Genomic DNA, 23,735 nt, shown 5'->3' with positions numbered 1-23,735 from the left:
TGAGTAGTGAGTGTACCTGAATAGTGTGAGTACCTGAGTAGTGTGAGTACCTGAGTAGTGTGTGTACCTGAGTAGTGTGTTTACCTGACTATTGTGAGTACCTAAATATTGTGTGTACCTGAGTATTGTGAGTACCTAAATATTGTGTGTACCTGAGTATTGTGTGTACCTGAGTATTGTGTGTACCTGAGTATTGTGAGTACCTGAGTAGTGTGTGTACCTGAGTAGTGTGTGTACCTGAGTAGTGTGTGCACCTGAGTAGTGTGTTTACCTGCGTATTGTGTGTACCTGTGGAAAAAGAGGGAAGCTGATTACTAGATTTTTTTTAAAGGGACATTGGTCCCAACATTGCTGACCAGTGCTGCTAAACGGTGCCCATCAGTACGGCTATTCAGTACCCACCAGTGCCACCTATCAGTGCCCATCAGTGTTGCCAATCAGTGCCTCATCATCAGTGTCACTTATCTGCGCCACTTATTAGTGCTGACTCTTAATGCCACCTATCAGTGCCCATCAGTGCTGCCTATCAGTATCACTTATCAATGCAGCCTCATCAGTGCCTCTTAATAAGTGCCCACCAGTGCCACCTCATTAGTGCCACCTATCAGTACCACTTATCAGTGCAGCCTCATCAGTGCCTCTCGATAAGTGTCCAACAGTGCCACCTCATCAGTGCCCATCAGTGAAGGAGTAAAATTACCTGTGTGCAAAATGTTATAACAAAGTATGAAAAAAATTTTTTTCTAAATTTTCAGACTTTTTTTGTTTGTTTATAAAAAAAAAAAAAGATTAACCGCTGCCGACCAGCCGCCGCAGTTGTACTGCGGCAACATGGCTCGGCTGCTCGAATCGGTGTCATGTTACGTCGCTTCCAATTTTGGCCACTAGGGGCACGTGCGTCCCCTGCTTACTCACGAACCCGATGCGAGTGCCCGGCGGTCGTGATCACCTCCAGGCTCCCACGATCAGGCTCAGGGCACACCTAGAACCAGGATCTGTGTGTGTAAACACACAGTTTCCAGGTTCTCTGAGGGGAGAAGAGACTGATTGTCTATTCATACAGAGTATAAACAGTGATCTGTCATCTCCCCTCTCCTCTCCCCTTCAGTTAGAACACACACTAGGGAACACAATTAACCCCTTCCCTACCAGTGACATTTTTACAGTAATCAATGCATTTTTATAGCACTGATCGCTGTATAAATGCCAATGGTCCCAAAAAGGTGTCAAAATTGTCTGATGTGTCCGCCATAATGTCGCAGTCCCAATAAAAAATGCAGATCGCCGCCATTACTAGTAAAAAAAAAAATTGATATTAAAAATGCCATAAAACTATCCCCTATTTTGTAGACACTATAACTTTTGCGCAAATATACGCTTATTGCGATTTTTTTTACCAAAAATATGTAGACTAATACATATCGGCCTAAACTGAGGAAAAATGACAGTTCCCAGTCGCTTCTGTTTGTAAAGGAGGCCTCTAACAAAAAATGGTGTGGTGTATCCCCCCTAATTTATATCAGGCCCTTCAGGTCTAGTATGAATTTAGAGGAGACCCCACAAAAAAAAAAATGGATGAGGTCTCTTCAAATTCTGTACCTTGGATTTTAAGAGGGAACTCCATCCAAAAATCAAGAAAAAAAAAAGCGTATGGTCACACGCCCCTCAAAGAATCCACTCCAAACCCTTAATCTGAGCATGTAGCCTGGTTGGCAAGGAAAGAGGGGCATGTATTCTCTCCACCTCCTGAACCATACTAGGCCACATATCACCATGGGGGGGGGGCACCTTGCCAGGGTGGACACCTCTGGCAATGCACCTTGCTCCCTTGTTGATGAGGATATGGGAATTTTTTTAATCAACCCTGGCTCAGGGGTTCTGGGGGTCTATGGGCGTAGGGCTAGGGTTTATCTGAATTGGAAAAGTATTTTAATAAAAGCCAACTCCCCCAAAAATGGCCCACATTGTACATCCACTGTCCATCACATCACCCAGATCCATGCCAATCATGATGCCTGATGCCCACTAACCCGCTGAAAGTAAAAAATAAAAATAAAACGGCACCTGCTGAGATACGTCTTACCCTGTTGCTCCCCTCTAGCCGAATGAAAGGCTGGCAGAGGGGTGGGGTCTCCTAGTGAAATAATCGGCCATGTACATTATGACCATATGTGACTAAACCGCATCTTAAGCTCATCCCTACACCAAGGGTATTTACTCTTTTTCCAAACATATTCTCACCTATTGGTCCATTAATGCAGCACAAATATATATTGCTTACTAGCCTGCCTATCAGAAGTCAGAGTCTCTTCCCTTCCCTACTGGGATTTAAAGGCAAGTAAGGCACCTCCAGTCTGGAAAAGAAAGTAACAGGGCAAACCCTCAAACCAATTACCAACCTTTATTTTGGCAAACACCTTGGTTATCATGAAATTAAATGAGACCAGTGCTGCTCAGTCTGGTACAACTGGTGGCATCCATTTGGGTGGGTTCCTGGTATAAACCAACATTCAACTTTGGGTGGGCTCCAGGTGTAAGCCAACATCCAGCTTTGGGTGGGCTCCAGGTGTAAACCAACATCCAGCTTTGGTGGGCTCCAGCTGTGAACCCACATCCTGCTTTAGGTGGGCTCCAGGTGTAAGCCAACATCCAACTTTGGGTGGGCTCCAGGTGTAAACCAACATCCAGCTTTGGTGGGCTCCAGGTGTAAACCAACGTCCAGCTTTGGGTGGGCTCCAGGTGCAAACCAACATCCAGCTTTGGTGGGCTCCAGCTGTAAACCCACATCCTACTTTAGGTGGGCTCCAGGTGTAAACCAACGTCCAGCTTTGGGTAGGCTCCAGATGTAACCCAACATCCAGCTTTGGTGGGCTCCAGCTGTAAACCCACATCCTGCTTTAGGTGGGCTCCAGGTGTAAACCAACATCCAGCTTTGGGTGGGCTCCAGGTGTAACCCAACATCCAGCTTTGGTGGGCTCCAGCTGTAAACCCACATCCTGCTTTGGGTGGGCTCCAGGTGTAAACCAACGTCCAGCTTTGGTGGGCTCCAGCTGTAAACCCACATCCTGCTTTAGGTGGACTCCAGGTGTAAACCAACGTCCAGCTTTGGGTGGGCTCCAGATGTAACCCAACATCCAGCTGAAGATTTCAAGCTTATCACTAACTTTATATTGAGTTCTGATTGGGCTCAGGTGTACATATTTCCTAGGGGTCCCTCAAGCATGAGGGCCCAAAAATGAAGGGATTACCCTCCTTGGAGATTTCTTTACCTGCCATGTTGTCTCCAAAAAGCTTGTTGTGGTGAAGCCCGGAAGTTACCTACTTCACAGACTGGATGCTACTTTCCATACATCATCCAAGACCTCACCTGCCCTCTTCAGCATCTTCACTTTGTGGCTTTTGTCAGCTCCCTTTATAGGAAGAGCAAAAATTCAACGTTTTCATATCAGTTCTGCATATCTTCTTGCAAATAGCTGTAAGCAGTGGTGGAACCAGGGGGTGTGCTACAATATCCTAAATAATTCTGGTAGCACCCCTATAGCACTACCAGGTATGCAGAACACAGGCCCCACGTATTATTCATCAGATAGAACAAATACATCCCTCAACCCATGAGTGGGTCAGTCTCCTGGACCGGGCAAATTACCAATGAATCTGGGACTTATGTAAACTTTATTTTACTGTCCCCATACAGTTGGTGTTGTAATTGTAGCACCCTCTAGTGTATAGTTTAGTTAGGAAAATTTAGCTGACTCACAATAGTTTTAGTGAGTCTGGATAATTTCTGTGTGTTCAGATTCAGGTCAGGGGGCAGACTCTGCAGGCCAGGCTTCTAGTATCTCCTCCTAGCTTCTGGAAGCTTCTGGAAAGTTCTAGAATGTAGTGAGAGGGGGTATGGAAAGAAAATCCTGAATATTCAAGGGATCTCTTCCAATCCCTGGGCAAGGATGGCCCAGAAGGTGGTGAGATGGCCCTTGAATATTGGAGAGCCTCGCGAGTTGGAGTGGTTGTCGGGTACCCTCTAATGTACAGTTTAGTTAGGCAAAGTTAGCTGACTCAAAGTAGTTAAGTGAGTCCGGGTAATTGCTGTAGGTTCACATTCAGGTCAGTGGGCAGGCTCTGCAGGCTAAGCTTCTAGTACCTCCCCCTGCCTTCAGGAAGCATCTGGAAAGTTCCAGAACATAGTGAGTTGGGGTATGGAAAGAGAAGCCTGAATATTTAAGGGATCTCTGCCAATCCCTGGGTAAGGATGACCCAGAAGGTGTGGAGATGGCCCTTGAATATTGTAGAGCCTTTTGAGTTGGGGTTATGTCGGGTGAAAGATGGAGTGTTGAGGGTGATGACGGGTGGGAGATGGAGTGTTGAGGCTGAAATCGTGAGGCCTGGGAGAGGGACCCCATTGCTATGGGGCTCTGCCTCCAGGCTGGAGCTGAGAAAGGAGGAAGAGAAGCTGAACAGAGGGATCTCCACTACCCCAGCGTCTCATCCAGGAGACACCCTGCCTAGTGAGCAATGATTTGTCCAGCAGGAGACCTGAACAGCAGCCAATGCAAGCAGCAGGATTCAAGGGATAATGTGAGTACCTCTACCTATCACTCCCAGGTATGGCAAGGGAGAAGGTTGCAACATTTAGCAAGCTTTCATTAGGACAGTGTCACAGCTAATCTAAATCCCTTGCTCTGGGACACTTTAAGGCAGCCAGGTGGGCTAGTATTTTCTGCAGAGGGAGCTTCTGCAAGCAGTTGGGACTTTGTGAGTTTCCCCAAGGGGACATAGAGCTCCTGAAAGAGGACATTTGTGGTACTGACCCATTAAAGACTGACATTATTCCAGAGGAAGTACAGTCCAGTACAGTACAGAGGTTTGTCCTCAAGATGTTCTACCAAGTTCAAGTTGAGCGTCCCATAATCCCTCATCCCTATCCAAGTTGATTTCCCTCAATAAAAAACCCCCCAAAAAAAATCCAGTGCTCCTCAACCCCCCACCCCATACACATACACTTCTCCTCAGACCACCGCTCACCCACCTCTCCTCTAGTGATGTCCAGTTCATGAACGAATCGTTCTTTTGAATCGATTCTTTTCAGTGAACTGGATGAATCAATTCATCTGAGTGAACTGATTTGTTTGAAACATTTCACTATGACCTCAGCACATAGCAGAGCAGGCCTGGTAATATGATCCTAGAGTGAGAGCTCAGCCCCTCCCTGCAACCAATCAGCTGACTCAAAGCACAGTGACACTCAGGAAGGAACTGGATACAAACTTAAAACAAGAGTCAGTAGTACATAGTACACCGAGTTAAAGAATCATACAAGTTACCGAGTTGAAGAATCATACAAGTTACCGAGTTAAAGAATCGTACAAGTTACTGAGTTAAAGAATCGTACAAGTTACCGAGTTAAAGAATCGTACAAGTTACCGAGTTAAAGAATCATACAAGTTACAGAGTTAAAGAATCATACAAGTTACAGAGTTAAAGAATCGTACAAGTTACCGAGTTAAAGAATCGTACAAGTTACCAAGTTAAAGAATCGTACAAGTTACCGAGTTAAAGAATCGTACAAGTTACCGAGTTAAAGAATCGTACAAGTTACCAAGTTAAAGAATCGTACAAGTTACCGAGTTAAAGAATCGTACAAGTTACCAAGTTAAAGAATCGTACAAGTTACCGAGTTAAAGAATCGTACAAGTTACAGAGTTAAAGAATCATACAAGTTACTGAGTTAAAGAATCATATCAGTTTTTAGAACACAGTACACTGAAAGAACCACAAGTCACCACCAGTAAAACAATACACTAAACCAATGAGGTAGCAGCAGTGATCAGGTGGTACGGACAGCCTAAGGCCCTTTCACACTCGTGCGACTTGTCCTGCGACTTGAGACTGCAAAGTCACATGACAAGTCATACCCCATGATTTCCAACGAGTTCAGTTCATATCTGTGTGACTTCAAAGTAGTTTTTGTACTACTTTTGTCCGACTTTCATGCGACTTGTGGCAGAGACCTCAAGATTACACAGATATTGCTTCAAGTCGTGGCAAAAATCATGGCAAAAGCACTTGACTTTCAAGTCGCATAAGTGTGAAAATAGCCTTAACGATTGAATTTTACTACCAGGGGTACTTCGCCCATGGTAGTGGTAGTAAAATCTGATCATTATTCCTGCACATGCGCTGTAAAGGCTATGGGCAAATCTGATGGCTAGCAATGTTAACTGTGAAGTTGGCCCATCAGAGTGCAGTTCACATGCACAAAAACCCACTTTTCATTTAGGCTCCATTTCCACTTGTGCAACTTGTCCTGCGACTTTGTACTCTATGATTTCCAATGAGTATTATTCATATCTGTGCGACTTCAAAGTAGTCTCTGCACTACTTTGGTCCTACTTTGATGCAACTTGAGATCCATAGACCTCCGGAATACACAGGCATTGCTTTAAAGTCGCATCATAATTGCGGAAGAATTGTGCAACTTTCAGGCTGCGTTAGCCTGAAAGTTGCACGATTCTGCCGTGACTTAAAGCAATGCCTGTGTATTCTGGAGGTTTATGGACCTCAAGTCACATTAAAATGGGACCAAAGTAGTGCAGGGACTACTTTGAAGTCGCTGTGACTTGAAGTCGCACAGATATGAATGGTACTCATTGGAAATGGGGTACTTCTTGTCATGGAACTTTGCAGTCCCAAGTCGCAGGACAAGTTGCACAAGTGGAAACAGAGCCTAAATGAAAAGCGGGGTTTGTGTGCATGTGAACTGCATTCTGGGGCAACTTCACAGTTAACATTGCTATCCATCAAATTTGCGGAAACCTAGGCTCAGTGCCAGTTCACACTGCTGCATAGTGCAAAATCGCATGCGATTTGCACTGCAGTGCAAATCACAGGCGATATCCGTGCAATGCGATTTCAGCCATACAGATAGTATGGCTGAAATCGTATCGCACTCGGACTAAACTCACACGGGACCCTTTTTTGGTCCGCACCAGAATCGGATCGCATGGCACCCATGCGATCCGATTCATGTCCAAACTGACACTTTGCAGTGCGACATGCGAGCTGAAATGGGGGTGTCATTAACATTGTATGACGCTCCCCAGCAGTTCGCATATGTCGTTGTGAACTGTTGTGCGAGTCTGGTGCGATGCAAGAACCTGTAGTGGAATCGCAGGGTTCCCGCATCGCACAAGTGTGAACCCAGCCTAACACAGCTGTTTGTGTATCACCAAAATTCATGACACCGAGCTAATCTGACAACAATAGGCTTGTGCTCTGCGCCGATGAATTAAATCAAAGTAAACGTCCCCAGGAGGACCTGCCAACCTTCTGTGTGAATCAGTCTTCTGATTCTACTCATTTAATATGGTTGAATCAGAGCTTCGGTTCACTTGCTTGTCAGTAGACTAAGTCAGCAATAGGGATGAGCCGAACACCCCCCGGTTCGGTTCGCACCAGAACTTTCGAACGGACCCCAAATTCGTACGAACTTTAGAACCCCATTGAAGTCTATGGGACTCGAACGTTCGAAATGAAAAGTGCTAATTTTAAAAGCTAATATGCAAGATACTGTCCTAAAAAGGGTTTGGGGACCTGGCTCCTGCCCCAGGGGACATGGGTCAATGCCTAAAATGTTTTTAAAAATGGCCGTTTTGGCGGGAGCACTGATTTTAATGACGATTAAAGTGAAAAAAAAAAGTGAAATATTCCTTTAAATATCGTGCCTGGGGGGTGTCTGTAGTATGCCTGTGAGGTGTCACGTGTTTCCCGTGTTTAGAACAGTCCCTGCACAAAATGACATTAAACGGAAATAACATCATTTAAAACTGTTTGCGGTTTTAATGTTATATCTGGTTCCTGCAATATGGTTGAAAATCATTGAGAAAAATGGCATGGGTAGCCCTCCCTGCCCATTACCAGCCCCTTTGGATCTTGTACGCATATTAAGGGGAACCCAGTACTCATATTAAAAAAAGGAAATGCGTGTGGCCCCCAGGCCCTATATACTCAGAACAGCAGTATACAGGCGGTGCAAACAAGACAGGGACTGTGTAGGTTTCTTGTGTTAAGTTGAATCTGTTTGTAATTTTCAACTGGTACATTTTTAAAGTGTAGCTCCAGTCAAAAAAACTATTTTTAAGCTTTTTGGAAAACATAGGGAAGGGTTATCACCCCTGTATAATTTGTTTTGTCGTACATCTTTTTTCATCTCACTTGCTGTTGTCTCCTTCCGTTTGCAAGTAGGAGATATTTGTAAGTTGGATGTTTGAAAGTAGGGGCCTGCCCTATATGCTCTGCAGAAATGGCGGAACAAGGTGTTGGTTTTGCCACAACATTGTAAGCCCTCAAAGTGACTCTTGGTGGGCGCTGGAGCGCCCTGCTGTGAACGATTATATCAAGAATTGTAATTACATGCCATTGTTGAACAGTGGTAGAAAAATTGACCTTTGGTGGTTGTGGTGCTGGTGCCACAACACTATAAGTCCTCACAGTTACTCTGGGTGGGCACAGGAACGGGCCCTCCTGTGAAATATTATATCAAGAATTGTAATTATATGTCCCTGTTAAACAGGGGCAGAAACATTGGGCCTTAGGCACTGGTGCTGGTGCCACGACACTGCAACCTCTCCCATATACTCTAGTTTTATTGCAGGAATTAGCCCTGCTGCAAAGCATTGCATCAAAAATTGTAATTAAACGCCTCTGTTAAACAGGGGCAGAAAAATTGGGCCTTAGGCACTGGTGCTGGTGCCACCACACTGCAACCTCTCCTATATACTCTAGTTTTATTGCAGGAATTAGCCCTGCTGCAAAGCATTGCATCAAAAATTGTAATGAAATGCCCCTGTTAAACAGGGGCAGAAAAATTGGGCCTTAGGCACTGGTGCTGGTGCCACCACACTGCAACCTCTCCCATATACTCTAGTTTTATTGCAGGAATTAGCCCTGCTGCAAAGTATTGCATCAAAAATTGTAATTAAATGCCCCTGTTAAACAGGGGCAGAAAAATTGGGCCTTAGGCACTGGTGCCACCACACTGCAACCTCTCCCATATACTCTAGTTTTATTGCAGGAATTAGCCCTGCTGCAAAGCATTGCATCAAAAATTGTAATGAAATGCCCATGTTAAACAGGGGCAGAAAAATTGGGCCTTAGGCACTGGTGCTGGTGCCACGACACTGCAACCTCTCCCATATACTCTAGTTTTATTGCAGGAATTAGCCCTGCTGCAAAGCATTGCATCAAAAATTGTAATTAAACGCCCCTGTTAAACAGGGGCAGAAAAATTGGGCTGATGGCATCACCTAGAACCAGAAATTTTCTTCCAACATATCAGCGGAGGAGGAAGAGGATAGACAATCAACATAACAGGACAGTCACTCAGCATCAGCATAGGTAGTCTTGAAGGGATGTGATATTTAAAAAAAAATTATTCGGTTACATCAGCTTCAGGTGCTTGGTAGCTGTGGGTTATCCAAGACTGATTCATCTTGATGAAGGTCAGTCGATCAACTGATTCGGTGGACAGGCTGCAGCACTGAAGGTACGTTCCGAAAGAACGCTGGATGCAGGACAGGCCAGTAGCTCAATTGCATACTGTGCAAGCTCTGGCCAGTGATCCATCCTCAAGAACCAGTAAGCCAGAGGATTTTCGGTGGGAAAGGTGTCCAAGTCTGACCTTGCCCCTAGGTATTCCTGCACCATGTAAATCAGACGCTGGCGATGGTTGCTGGAACCAATCATACCTTGGGGCTGCGGACTAAAAAATTGTCTGAAAGCATCAGTCAGACGGCCACCTTCTCCACCGCTCCTTCTGACCGATGCCTCAGCAACACGTTGTCCAGGACCAGGAGTTTGTAACCTCCCAGTCTCTGGGAATGCGTTGCACAGACTTTTCTGCAAGGCCTCCAGATGTCTCATCCTCTGCGATGGCAAGATAAGGTCGGCAACCTTACCCTTGTACCGTGGATCAAGGAGAGTGGCCAGCCAGTAATGGTCCCTCTCCTTGATCCGAAGAATATGAGGATCCTTCCGCAGGCTTTGCAGGATCAGGGAGGCCATGCAGCGTAGGTTAGCTGAGGCATTCGGTCCGGAGTCCTCTGGGTCACTAAGGACAACATGATCCGCAGCTACCTCCTCCCAGCCACGTACAAGTCCACGGGTTTCTTGGGACTGTAAATCATCCCTACAAGACTGCTGCTGCTGATGCTGAGTGCCAGCCTCCACCTCCATGCTGACACAATCATCCTCCTCCTCCTCTTCCTCCTCCTTCTCCTCTTCCTGTGTGATGGGTGGCACAGCAGGAACACTGTCTGGATAAAGGGGGCCTTGAGAGGCAAGAAAGTCCTCCTTTTCCTGCCTCTGTTCTGCCTCAAGTGCCCTGTCCATTATTCCACGCAGCGTATGCTCCAAGAGGTGGACAAGAGGTACAGTGTCACTGATACATGCACTGTCACTGCTCACCAACCTTGTGGCCTCCTCAAACGGTGACAGGACAGTGCATGCATCCCTGATCATGCCCCACTAGCGTGGTGAGAAAAAACCAAGCTTCCCTGACCCTGTCCTGGTGCCGTAGTCACACAGGTACTCGTTGATGGCCCTCTGTTGCGTGTGCAGCCACTGCAGCATGGCCAACGTTGAGTTCCACCTGGTGGGCATGTCACATATAAGGCGGTTCTTGGGCAGGTTCAACTCCTTTTGGAGCTCAGCCAGCCGAGCACAGGCATTAAATGATCGGCGGAAATGCACACAGACTGTCCTGGCCTGCTTCAGGACATCCTGTAAGCCGGGGTACCTGCCCAAGAACCACTGCACCACCAGGTTAAGGACGTGAGCTACACAGGGCACATGGGTCAGTTGTCCCTGTCGGAGGGCGGAGAGGAGGTTGGTACCATTGTCGCAAACCACCATTCCTGGCTTAAGCTGGCGTGGCGTCAACCACCTCTCGGCCTGCCCCTGCAGAGCTGACAAAACATCCGCCCCAGTGTGGCTCCTGTCCCCCAAACAAACCAGCGCAAGCACGGCATGGCATAGTTTTGCCTGCATACTTGCGTAGCCCCTGGAACGCCTACGGAGCACCGCTGGTTCTGAGGACAGAGCACTGGAAGAGGCCATGGAGGAAGAAGAAGAGGAGGGGGTGGAGGAGAGAGGTGTGTCACAACCAATAGTAGCATTTTGGAGGCGTGGTGGCGGAACAAACTCCAACACTACTGCACCTTGTCCTGCATCCTTCCCAGCTGCCAGAAGAGTGACCCAATGGGCCGTGAAAGACAGGTAACGTCCCTGTCCATGCCTGCTGGACCATGAGTCAGCGGTAATATGCACCTTACCGCTGACCGCCCTGTCCAGCGAGGCAAGGACATTGCCTTCCACGTGCCGGTAGAGAGCCGGAATCGCCTTCCGTGAGAAAAAGTGGCGTTTGGGGACCTGCCACTGAGGAACCGCACATTGTACAAACTCACGGAAGGGGGCCGAGTCTACCAACTGAAAAGGCAGCAGTTGAAGTGCTAGCAATTTAGCCAAGCTAGCATTCAACCGCTGGGCATGTGGATGGCTGGGAGTGAACTTCTTTCGCCGGTCCAGCAGCTGGGGCAGGGACATTTGCCTGCTATAATCGGTCGTGGGTGTACTGCTAGCAGAGTGCCCAGAAGCACTTGGCTGTGACACACCTAATTCTACACCTTCATTCCTCTCAGAGCAGGTTTCAGAGAGGACTGAAGGTCTAGTGGGGTTGGAGATCCCAGCTGATGAGGAGCAAGGAGAGGTCCGCTTTGTTCTTTGGTGTGGGTCTTTGAGGTATGCTTGCCAACGAGCTGCATGGCAGGTCAACATATGTCTGGTCAAGCATGTGGTGCCCAAGCGGCTGATGTTCTGGGCCACGCGAGATACGCTTGAGACATATGTTGCAAATAGCAGCGGTGCGAACTGATGCACTCGTCTCAAAAAAGGCCCACACCAAAGAACTTTTAGAATAACGCGCAGAGGCAGCGCCCTGCACAGGCGGAGCTCTGCGGTGTGATTCAGTCGGTGTGCTGCCCCTAAGCTGGCCCCCGGAGAGCATCCTGCCTCGTTGGACATGTGCCTCCTCCTCCTCCTCCTCTCTCCTACCGGGCACCCACGTGGAGTCATTGCCCTCATCATCCCCTCCCTCTTCATCGCTGTAGCAAACCTGGCAGTATGCTGCAGCTTGTGGAACATGACTGCCAGATTGCTGTCCTTCTTGAGCATCCCCTTTCTCTGCATTCACGCTACTGCCTTCCTCTAGCGGAGTATCATCATCAGAGGCTACAAAACACTGGGCATCCTCCTGGAGCATGTACCCAACACTGTGCTCAAAGAGTTCAGGAGACTCCTCAGGAGGACGTGGTGGGTCTAGGGAAGGAGTCACTGATGATGACATTGAGACGAGGGAAGACGATGCGTTGGCAGCTGCTTTGCTAGTTCCCTGAGACTGGGTGAGAGAGGATGAGGAGGATGAAGAGGGCTTGGTCATCCACTCTACCAAGTCATTGGCATGTTGCGGCTCAACATGTCCAGCTGCCGAAAAGAAGGACAAGCGTGTCCCATGGCCACGTGCTGATGATGACGATGCACCGCGTCCATGACCAGCACTGTTGTCTCTAGACACAGAGCCTGCTTGCCCTCTTTTATCGGCTCGCGCCTGTCTGCCTCTCCTTGCTGGCCTTCCAGACATGGTAATAGCCTGAAGGGAGTTGGGTAAAACAGCAATTGGGTAGTGTATATTGTGCTGGAGACACACAACACCCACTAACTCCTGCAGATGCCTTTATTATAGAACACCAGCAATAAAGGGTAGATAAAGGGGTATACTGTACTGGAGGCACACAACACCCACTAAGCCCTGCAGATGGCTCTATTAGAGAACAGCAATAAAGGGTAGATACAGGTGTATATTGTGCTGGAGGCACACAACACCCACTAACTCCTGCAGATGCCTTTATTATAGAACACCAGCAATAAAGGGTAGATAAAGGGGTATACTGTACTGGAGGCACACAACACCCACTAAGCCCTGCAGATGGCTCTATTAGAGAACAGCAATAAAGGGTAGATACAGGTGTATATTGTGCTGGAGGCACACAACACCCACTAACTCCTGCAGATGCCTTTATTATAGAACACCAGCAATAAAGGGTAAATACAGATGTATATTGTGCTGTGCTGGAGGCACACACAACTTCCAATAACTCCTGCAGATGGCAGATGGCTCAAATAGAGAAGAGCTATGTAGGTGGATATAGCGGTGTGTACTGGGTACAGAGCATGCAGACAGCACACACAAGCTCCTAACACTGACTGCAAGCTCTATTATAAAAGATAGATATATCGCTAGCTATATAGGTGAGGTGAATATAGCGGTGTATACTGCGGTCAGGGCACGCAGACAACAACCACTACAGAAGAGCAAGATCGAAAAATCGGCCGATAACAATCGGTGTATACTGTGTTGAAGGTACACAGAACATCCACTAACTGCTTCAGACGCCAACACACTACACTACAGGAGCTGGCGGCCTTATATAGTGGGGGGCGTGTACTACACAGCCTGAGCTATGATTGGCCACAGGGATCCTGCCTGTGGCCAATCATGGCTCTCCTCGCTGCCGGCGCTGTGATTGGCCAAGCATGCGGGGTCACAGTGCATGCTTGGCCAATCATGAGCCAGCAATGCACTGCGCCATAGCAGTGCATTGTGGGCCGTGAGCGCCACACGAATTTGGCGCAAACGGCCCATAACGTTCGGAATTCGCCGAACGGGCGAACAGCCGATGTTCGAGTCGAACGTATGTTCGACTCGAACACGAAGCTCATCCCTACAAGTGAACTGAAGAACCGAAGAATCGATTCATTGAATCGGTTCATTTCAGTGAGCAGTTCGAAATGAACTGATTCACTTTAAAGATTCGGACTTCCCATCACTACTCTCCTCCTCAGACCACCCCACACCCCCCTCTCCTCCTCAGACCACCCGCACCCCCCTCTCCTCCTCAGACCACCCCGCACCCCTTCTCCCCCTCAGACCACCCCGTTCCCTCTCTCCTCCTCACACCACCCGCACCCTCTCTCCTCCTCACACCACCCCGCACCCCCTCTCCTCCTCAGACCACCCCACACCCCCCTCTCCTCCTCACACCACCCCGCACCCTCTCTCCTCCTCACACCACCCCGCACCCCCCTCTCCTCCTCAGACCACCCCGCACCCCCCTCTCCTCCTAAGACCACCCCACACTCCCCTCTCCTTCTCAGACCACCCGCACCCCCTCTCCTCCTCAGACCACCCCACACCCTCTCTCCTCCTCGCACCACCTGCACCCCCCTCACCTTCTTACACCACCCCGCACCCTCTCTCCTCCTCACACCACCCCGCACCCCCCTCTCCTCCTCACACCACCCCGCACCCTCTCTCCTCCTCACACCACCCCGCACCCCCCTCTCCTCCTCAGACCACCCCGCACCCCCCTCTCCTCCTAAGACCACCCCACACTCCCTCTCCTCCTCAGACCACCTTGCACCCCCTCTCCTCCTCACACCACCCCGCACCCTCTCTCCTCCTCACACCACCCCGCACCCCCCTCTCCTCCTCAGACCACCCCGCACCCCCTCTCCTCCTCAGACCACCCCGCTCCCCCCTCTCTTCCTCACACCACAACGCACCCCCCTCAGACCACCCCACACCCCCTCTCCTCCTCAGACCACCCAACACTCCCCTCTCATTCTCTGACCACCCCGCACCCCCTCTCCTCCTCACACCACCCCGCATCCCCTCTCCTCCTCAGACCACCCCGCTCCCTCTCTCCTCCTCACACCACCCCGCACCCTCTCTCCTCCTCACACCACCCCGCACCCCCTCTCCTCCTCAGACCACCTTGCACCCCCTCTCCTCCTCACACCACCCCGCACCCTCTCTCCTCCTCACACCACCCCGCACCCCCTCTCCTCCTCAGACCACCCAACACTCCCCTCTCATTCTCTGACCACCCCGCACCCCCTCTCCTCCTCACACCACCCCGCACCCCCTCTCCCCCTCAGACCACCCCGTTCCCTCTCTCCTCCTCACACCACCCCGCACCCTCTCTCCTCCTCACACCACCCCGCACCCCCTCTCCTCCTCAGACCACCTTGCACCCCCTCTCCTCCTCACACCACCCCGCACCCTCTCTCCTCCTCACACCACCCCGCACCCCCCTCTCCTCCTCAGACCACCCCGCACCCCCTCTCCTCCTCAGACCACCCCGCTCCCCCCTCTCTTCCTCACACCACAACGCACCCCCCTCAGACCACCCCACACCCCCTCTCCTCCTCAGACCACCCAACACTCCCCTCTCATTCTCTGACCACCCCGCACCCCCTCTCCTCCTCACACCACCCCGCACCCCCTCTCCTCCTCAGACCACCCCGCTCCCTCCTCTCCTCCTCAGACCACCCCACACCTCCCTTCTCCTCCTCGTATCACCCCACACCTCCTTTCTCCTCCTCAGACCACCCCACACCTCCATTCTCCTCCTCATACCACCCCACACCTCCCTTCTCCTCCTCAGACCACCCCACACCTCCCTTCTCCTCCTCATATCACCCCACACCTCCATTCTCCTCCTCATACCACCCCACACCTCCCTTCTCCTCCTTAGACAACCCCACACCTCCCTTCTCCTCCTCAGACCACCCCACACCTCCCTTCTCCTCCTCAGACCACCCCACACCTCCCTTCTCCTCCTCATACCACCCCACACCTCCCTTCTCCTTCTCAGACAACCCCACACCTCCCTTCTCCTCCTCATACCACCATACACCTGCTTTCTCCTCCTCAGACCACCCCACACCTCCCTTCTCCTCCTCATACCACCCCACACCTCCCTTCTCCTCCTCAGACCACCCCACACCTCCCTTCTCCTCCTCATACCACCCCACACCTTATCTCTCCTCCATAGACCGAATCCCACGCCTCATCTCTTCTCCTCAAACCACCCCACACCTCCCTTCTCCTCATCAGACCACCCACACATTGTCTCTCCTCAGGCCACCCCACACCTTCTCTATCCTCCTCAGACCCCCCCTCCCCCCGGTACCAGAGGTCAGGGGGGCCCTTCATGGTTTCCTGCACTGGGGCCATGAAAGTTCTAATTACTCCTCTGTTCTGAATCCTTCTCTCTGACCCCCTGCCTCTAACACACATCTACTTAGCTTTGTTTCTCACTTCGCTTGTATTCCAGTAAATCCTCCTCTGACCCCCTCACTCTGGCTCCCTCCCTCTGGCTGCCTCCCTCCGACTCCCTCCCTCCGACTCCCTCCCTTTGACACACATCTACTTAGTTTCGTTTCTCTCTTCTGCAGTCAGCGATGGCGTTCTCCGATGCGAGGAAGGAGCTGGACTGTTCCATCTGTCTGAACATTTATACCAATCCCGTGACACTGAGATGTGGACACAACTTCTGCCAGGACTGTATAGAAAGTGTTTTGGATAGACAAGAGGGGTCTGGAGTTTATTTCTGTCCTGAATGCAGAGAAGAATTCCAGGTGCGGCCTCAGCTTAGCAGGAACATAACACTGCGCAACATAGTGGAGAGTTTCCGATCTACCGAGCCAGAGAAGACGGGGGAGAAAAAGGAGAGCCAGGTCTACTGTATGTATTGTATTCACTCTCCTATACCTGCTGTTAAATATTGTCAGCATTGTGAAGCTACTCTGTGTGATGACCATGTGAGAGTCCACAACAAGTCACCCCAACATGTCCTATCTGACCTCACCAATCCCCAGAAGAACAGGAAATGCTCCGTCCATAAGAAGATTCTGGAGTATTACTGCACCGAGGACTCGGCCTGTCTCTGTGGGTCCTGCAGGCTGCATGGAGACCATCAGGAACACCAGGTGGAGGCACTGGAGGAGGCCTTTGTAAAGAGGAAGGAGAACCTGACCAATGCTCTGCAGAAGCTGGTGAAAAAGAGAGAGGAGGTGGAGGAAAGCATCAAGAGTCTGCAGAAATACAAAAGAAAAGTACAAGACAATGCAGACAGTGTAACTAAGAGAATCACCGCCATATTCAGAGACATCAAAAGACAACTGGACATCCTGGAGAGAGGAATTCTTAATAAGATATCCAGGCAAGCGGAGAAAGCCTCATTCCCAGCCACTGATTTAATTCAGGAGTTGGAGATGAAGAAGGAGGATCTGTCCAGGAAGATGCGTCACATCGAGGAGATATGTAACATGACGGATCCACTGACTTTCCTACAGGAATCAGACACTGACTTGTGTGATACTGAGGATCGAGATGAGAAGGACAAAAAGAAATGTGATAAACTCCTTCATGGTGGGGGGGATCTGATTGAGACTGAGATCTTGCCCCTATTACATACAGGATTATATGATATAGTAACAGGGGTAAATAAAGGGACAAATATACCAGAACCTGAAGAAATAACACTGGATGAAGACACGGCTCATAATAATGTATATTTTTTAGATGACAGAAAGACCGCACGCAGGGTAACCAGAAACCTAAATCGCCCTCAATTACCAAGCAGATTTACAATATATCCTCAGGTCCTAAGCAGTCAGAGTTTCTCCTCAGGGAGACATTACTGGGATGTGGATGTTGGGGGATCATCACACTGGAGAGTCGGGATGTGTTACCCCAGTATAGACAGGGTACAATACTATGCAGACCTTGGAAATAATCCTGTGTCCTGGTGTCTGGAGAGGAACGCTAATCAGTTGTTACTGAAGCATGGCTACAATTCTGCAACTGCTTTAGCTGGTAATGTCTCAGTAACCAAACTCAGAATAAATCTGGATTATGAGGCCGGGCAGATCTCTTTTTTTGAATTAGGTATCCCGATCCGGCACCTCCACACCTTCACCGCCACCGACACCTTCACTGAACCGATCCATGCTGCATTATATCTAGGTGAAGGTTGTATAAAGATATGTCGAGAGAATCAGGAGGTGTGACACATTTACCCCAAGACTGGCGCCATCACTGGCATTCTGATTGGTGCACCTAGGATCATATATAATCCATAGAGATGGATTATATATGATCCCAGGTCCACCTAGTGTCCATACAGATGGATTATATATGATCCCAGGCCCACCTAGTGTCCATACAGATGGGTTATATATTATCCCAGGTCCACCTAGTTGGATTATATATGACCCCAGGTCCGCCTAGTATCCATACAGATGAATTATATATGATTCCAAGCCCGCCTAGTATCCATACAGATGGATTATATATGATCCCAGGTCCGCCTAGTGTCCATGCAGATAGATTATATGTGATCCCAGGTCCACCTAGTGTCCACCTTCTCCTACTGGCAGATGCTGTGGTCACTGAATACTCAGATTTCGGACAATAGCTCCAAGAATGCCTCAAAACATGGCTGCACAAGTCTTGCCAAGCAGTGCAACATGGTTTTATAATAGAAAACTAAATTTTTTTATTAAACACATAGATAAGGTAACTGATATATAATCCATATACTAGTTTATTGGTATTAAAATTAAATGGAGCACCTAGGGCTGCCTCTATCCAAAATCCCAACTGTCTCTTCCTTGTGGTTATGGCAACAGTATTGTGCTAATAGACAGAATTATACAGAGCTCTCATACAAATTATTTTTAACTTGCTCACTGCTTTTCCTAGAAGCTGGCACAGAGCTGGAGGTTCAATGGCAGACAACCCCTGCAGTGTTTTACCATTAGTGCTCCTTCTCTGATGGGATAACTGCAATGAATCCTTTGTGCTGAAATGGGGTTGGGTATAGTGGGGATGAATATGGTTGGCAGGCCCTTTCAATTACCACTCAACTTTATAAAAGCACAGCAGTCCCTTATCTATATCTACAGAACAGAAGCAGATAAGAATCTCAGATAACACTTCATAAAATGATTTTAATGTATAGAGATGACCTAGATGAGGTCGTTCCCTACTCTAATGTATATTATTATATAAAGTGAACCTGTCGTTTCCCCATTCAGGACAAAGTAATAGGTTTTCTTATAACTAGGGGTGAGCGAGCCCGAACTATAAAGTTTGGGTTCGTACCAAACTTTTGGCTTTTTGGGTCCCGAACCAGAACAATTGACTGTATGTTCGGGTTTCGGGTCCGGTGTTCAGCAACGTAATGGCAGCAGCCAATCAGCATTCGTTTAACTGGTGTGCCCTTAGAAGCCATCACAGCCATGCCTACTAATGGCACGGCTGTGATTGGCCAGTGCAGCATGTGACCAGCCTCTATTTAAGCTAGAGGCACACAGCACAGCACGTCACTCTGCTTTAGACAGTGTAGGGAAAGGTTCCTGGCTGCTGCTGCTGCGAAGGGAAAGAATTACATGATAGTAGTCCTGATTCTGAAATCTATTCTCATTAGTCAGCGATCTACATTGATTTAGTTGTGTGAGTGCAGTGCACAAGCTTTTTACACTGCACTGAGAGAAAAGATAGACAGTGTAGGGAAAGGTTCCTGTTGCTGCTTTGAGGGAGAGAGAATTATCGAGGAGTCCAGATTCAGAAATCTATTCTAATAACTCAGCGATCTACACAGATTTACCTGGTTGGGTTGCAGTGCACGGCCTTTTTACACTGCCACGAGCCCATTGCCCGAGAAAATATAACTTATCTGCAAGCTCAGTGCACCAGCACTGCATATGTTACTGTGACATACACCCTGTACATACTGTGGGTGTATTCTGCTCTTCCAGAAAAAAAAAAATTTAGGGCAAAAAAAAATATTTTGCAGTGTTTTCTGCATATGTGGAGGTGTGAGCTACACAATTTATATAATTTTCTTCTGTTGTGCTATTCAAAAAAAAAATATTATTTAGGGCAAAAACATTATTTTTGAATAGCATTTTCGCCATTTCTGTAGCTCAGAGATACACCGTTTACATACTCTGGGTGTATTCTGCTATTGCAAAAACACCCATTTAGGGCAAGATCCTAAATTTGGAAAATATGAGGACGCCAACGCAGCCGGGGGAACCGCCAGCACCTCAGAAGGCAGGGTTAGCATGGCCGAAATATGGAAACGCTTTGTCAGCACGCCACAAGAACCAGCACCACCAGCTGAGATGGAACGTCTTAGCAGGACGCAGCATTTTACCAACATGGTGGAGCAGTATGTGTGCACACGCTTACACGTACTGAATGATGGGTCTGCCCCCTTTAACTTCTGGGTCTCCAAATTTTGCAAATGGCCTGAGCTTGCCCTTAACGCCTTGGAGGTGCTGGCCTGCCCTGCAGCCAGTGTATTATCTGAACGTGTATTTAGCACGGCAGGGGGCGTTATCACAGACAAGCTCACGTTCATTAAAATGAACCAGGCATGGATCCCACAGGACTTGTCCGTACCATGTGCAGAATAGACATGTATACCGGTGTTCTGACAAAAACTGTCTGGCCATCGGATAGTGTCTGGCCCGAGGACAAGGAGATTCCGAAAATCTCGGAAGATGAACGGCACCTGCTCCGTGAGTGCAGGTTCAAGCCCCACCATCCAAGTGGACATACGGTAGCACATAGTAACAGGGCCCCTCCCGGGCTCGCTTCACTCGCCATGCTTCGGGCACGGCCTCGCTTCACTCGGCTTGAACCTTGGATGGTGTGGCTTGAACCTGGACTCACCACGCAGCGCCGTTCGTCTTCGGAGATTTTCAAAATGCCCTTGTCCTACATACTGCGCAAGCGCAGTACAGGGCGAACACTATCCGACGGGGGACAGAATTCGACACATCACCGGCCTTACCCAGCCATTGTTGTATTTTTGAACCTCGTCCTCCTCCACCGCCGCTTCCACCTACACCGCCACATCCACCGCCACCTCAACCTCCTACTCCATATGGACCTCATCCTCCTAGGTCAAGATTATAATTAAAAAAAATTTTCATTTCAAAGTATTTTATTTTCCCACTAGCTTATCCATTAAATTGAATATTTGCCGTGCCGTTGACTTTCTGAGGTTCTTAATCACTTCCTGTACCCTTTCTTCTGAGAAGGGGGCCTCCAGCATATATTTTTTTATTTTTATTTATTTTATGTTATTTTAAGTTATTTCTCTATCCACATTTGTTTGCAGAGCACTTGTCGTGCTCTTAAAAACATGTTGTCGCCATTTGCAGCCCTCTAGCCCTTTCCATTACTTTTTTAGAGACATTTTTGTCCTCAAAAGTTTGGGTCCCCATTTACTTCAATGGGGTTTGGGTCAAGTTCGGTCCCGAACCCGAACTTTTTTCCAAAGGTCTGCCAAACCCGTCGAACCCAAACATCCAGGTGTCCACTCAACTCTACTTATAACCTTTTCTGCTACTAAGGCCCCGTTTACATGTGAGCGATTTGGAACCCTATAATCTATCACTATTAATAAGAACAGGTATTCCAATGTATCACTATTATTATCACTAATCTAATCTATCGCTTTTAATAGGAACAAGTATTACAATGTATCATTATTATCACTAATCTAAAGCTTTTAATAGGAACAGGTATTCCAATGTATCGTTATTATCATCGCTTTTCCAATGTATCACTATTAATAAGAATAAGTATTCCATGGCCTGGGACAAGGGGTGGGCACTAGGACGGTGATCAAGCGGTTAAGTGTGTCCTAGGGAGTGATTCTAACTGTGGGGGGGATGGGCTACTACTCACATGACAGTGATCACGACTCCCGATGACGGGGAGCAGTAGATCTCTGTCATGTCAAAAGGCAGAACAGGGAAATGCCTTGTTTACAAAGGCATCCCCTCGTTCTTCTGCTCCGTGACACGATGGTGGGCACCCGTCAGACATCGAGTTCGCAGGACCCGCGGTCACGGACAGGACATAGAGCAGATAGTGCTGGGTGCCCACAATGCCGCTTCTTAAAGGGGATGTACCTGTACACCCTTTTGCCCACCCGTGCTAATTCTGCCAACGTATATCGGCGTGCGGCGGTCGGGAAGGGGTTAAGAGTAAAGTGTGAGGAGATAAAAGTGCAACTCAATCGCACATTGTAGCGTGGGGTATGTAGTATTGGATTGTTCTGGTGTCCGCCAGCGGATGTCTCCCAGTAGCCAGCAAATCTCCACCTGATGCTGGCTACTGGGAAGGTATATAAACCCTCCCATGGCTTCCTTTACTGGCTTAGTGTTTTGCCTCTGTGCCATGTAACTGGTTATTCATGTGCTGCTCCTGACCTTGATCCTGATTCCTGCTGTGATCCTGTTCCAGTACCGTAATCCTGTACCCTGCTACTTCATATCTGCTCTCCTTACTCCTGAACCCAGTCCCTTGCTCCCCCTTTTGTATATATGGTATTAGGGTTAGGTATTGTGTCCCTTGGTTTACTGTTCCTGTATATTGTCACTTTACCTTGTACTGTGTTTGCTGGTTTTTCTTCATTATTAATAAATCTTCCTTTAATTACACACAGTCTGGATTCATTCCCTTAAGTACAGCTCCCCTGATCTGGTCAGCCCTGCTGTTGTTTGATCCCTGCACTCAGTACAGGAGGTCCCAGAGTTACGAACCTCCAACTTACGAAAAACTCCTACTTACGAACGGCAGGTGGCGGAAAACAACATCGGAAAACGCCGCTCTGCGCATGCGCATCTGGCTTAAGAACAAACAGGCAGTCCCTAACCTGTTCATAACTCGGGGACTGCCTGTATCCTAACACTCTGTAACCAGAGCAGGTAAACTGATTATTTTTGCATTTATTTATTTTACAGGCTAGATTAAGTCTCCATTCTCATTAATGCATCTCCAAAGTCACGCAATTTTCAGCACAACTTTGATCCGACTTTACACTCAATGGATCTAAGTTGCATCAAACGTCGCACCAAAGTAGTGCAGGCACATTTTCAAAGTCGCACTAATTGAACGGGTGCCATTGAAAAGAATGGAGTGCGACTTGTCATGCGACCTTGATGTCCAAAGTCACATGACAAATCCCACACGTGTGAATGGAGACTGAATGTGTGCTGAGGACCCCTTTTGCACATATGTGTATATCACACCTTTGCTTTTTTTTTTGCTAGTCAGAGCAGCAGCCATGTTTATTGTCATGTAATACTCAACTTCTGTTATCAGTATAATTGCAACTTCATGCTTTGGCTGTAAGCCCAGTTTATACAAAGGCAGGGCGAGGCAACCTCAGCACTTTGGCTGTTGTGGAACCACGATTCCCATGAGGCATTGCAAGACTGACAACTAGAGGCATGACTCCCAGAGGTAGAGGCTTGATGGGATTTGTAGTTTCACTACAGACATTGTGCTGAGGTTGCCTCGCCCTGCCTTAGAGGTTTATATAACCTGCACTTACACACAGTTGCAGTTAGACTGATAACAGAAGTGAGTATTGGGTTAAGGCAGCCTTTCTCAACCTTTTCAACACAGAGGAACCCTTGAAATAGTTCTCTGGTCTCGGGGAACCCCTGCTAAAAAATTTAAATCTACAACTCATAATACACTAGTGTGATGGTCAGTGGAAAGAATGGTCCTTACACTTGTGGTCATTGGGAAGAATTACCTCCTTACAGATAGTTGAAAAGATCAATGGTGTCGGTGGGAACTTATCTGAGAGGCAGAAATGGCCCAATGCTGAAGGAACCCCTAGCAACCTCTGGAGGAACCCTGGTTGAGAATCACTGGGTTAAGGTGACCAGATTTTTAAAATGAAATCCGGGGACATATTTTGTTTTTTTTATTGGCAAATGGTAAACTATTTTATACTCATATT

At 48.3% G+C, this 23,735-nt stretch overlaps 1 protein-coding gene across 1 annotated transcript; it reads left to right on the top strand.

Moving 5' to 3' along the window:
* Positions 1–16,293: 16,293 nt before the first annotated feature.
* LOC143989228 (tripartite motif-containing protein 75-like) lies at positions 16,294–22,422 on the top strand. Its single transcript, XM_077489288.1, has one exon. It carries the CDS (start codon positions 16,357–16,359, stop codon positions 17,965–17,967), a length of 1,611 nt encoding a protein of 536 aa, XP_077345414.1. The 5' UTR covers positions 16,294–16,356; the 3' UTR covers positions 17,968–22,422.
* Positions 22,423–23,735: the final 1,313 nt, after the last annotated feature.

Source organism: Lithobates pipiens, unplaced genomic scaffold (assembly GCF_037356315.1).
Source record: "Lithobates pipiens isolate NorthernLeopardFrog02 unplaced genomic scaffold, aLitPip1_a1.2 Scaffold_18, whole genome shotgun sequence".
Lineage (NCBI taxonomy): Eukaryota > Metazoa > Chordata > Amphibia > Anura > Ranidae > Lithobates > Lithobates pipiens.
Note: the sequence above shows the minus strand (reverse complement) of the source record. Positions and strands in the feature narration are given on the sequence as shown.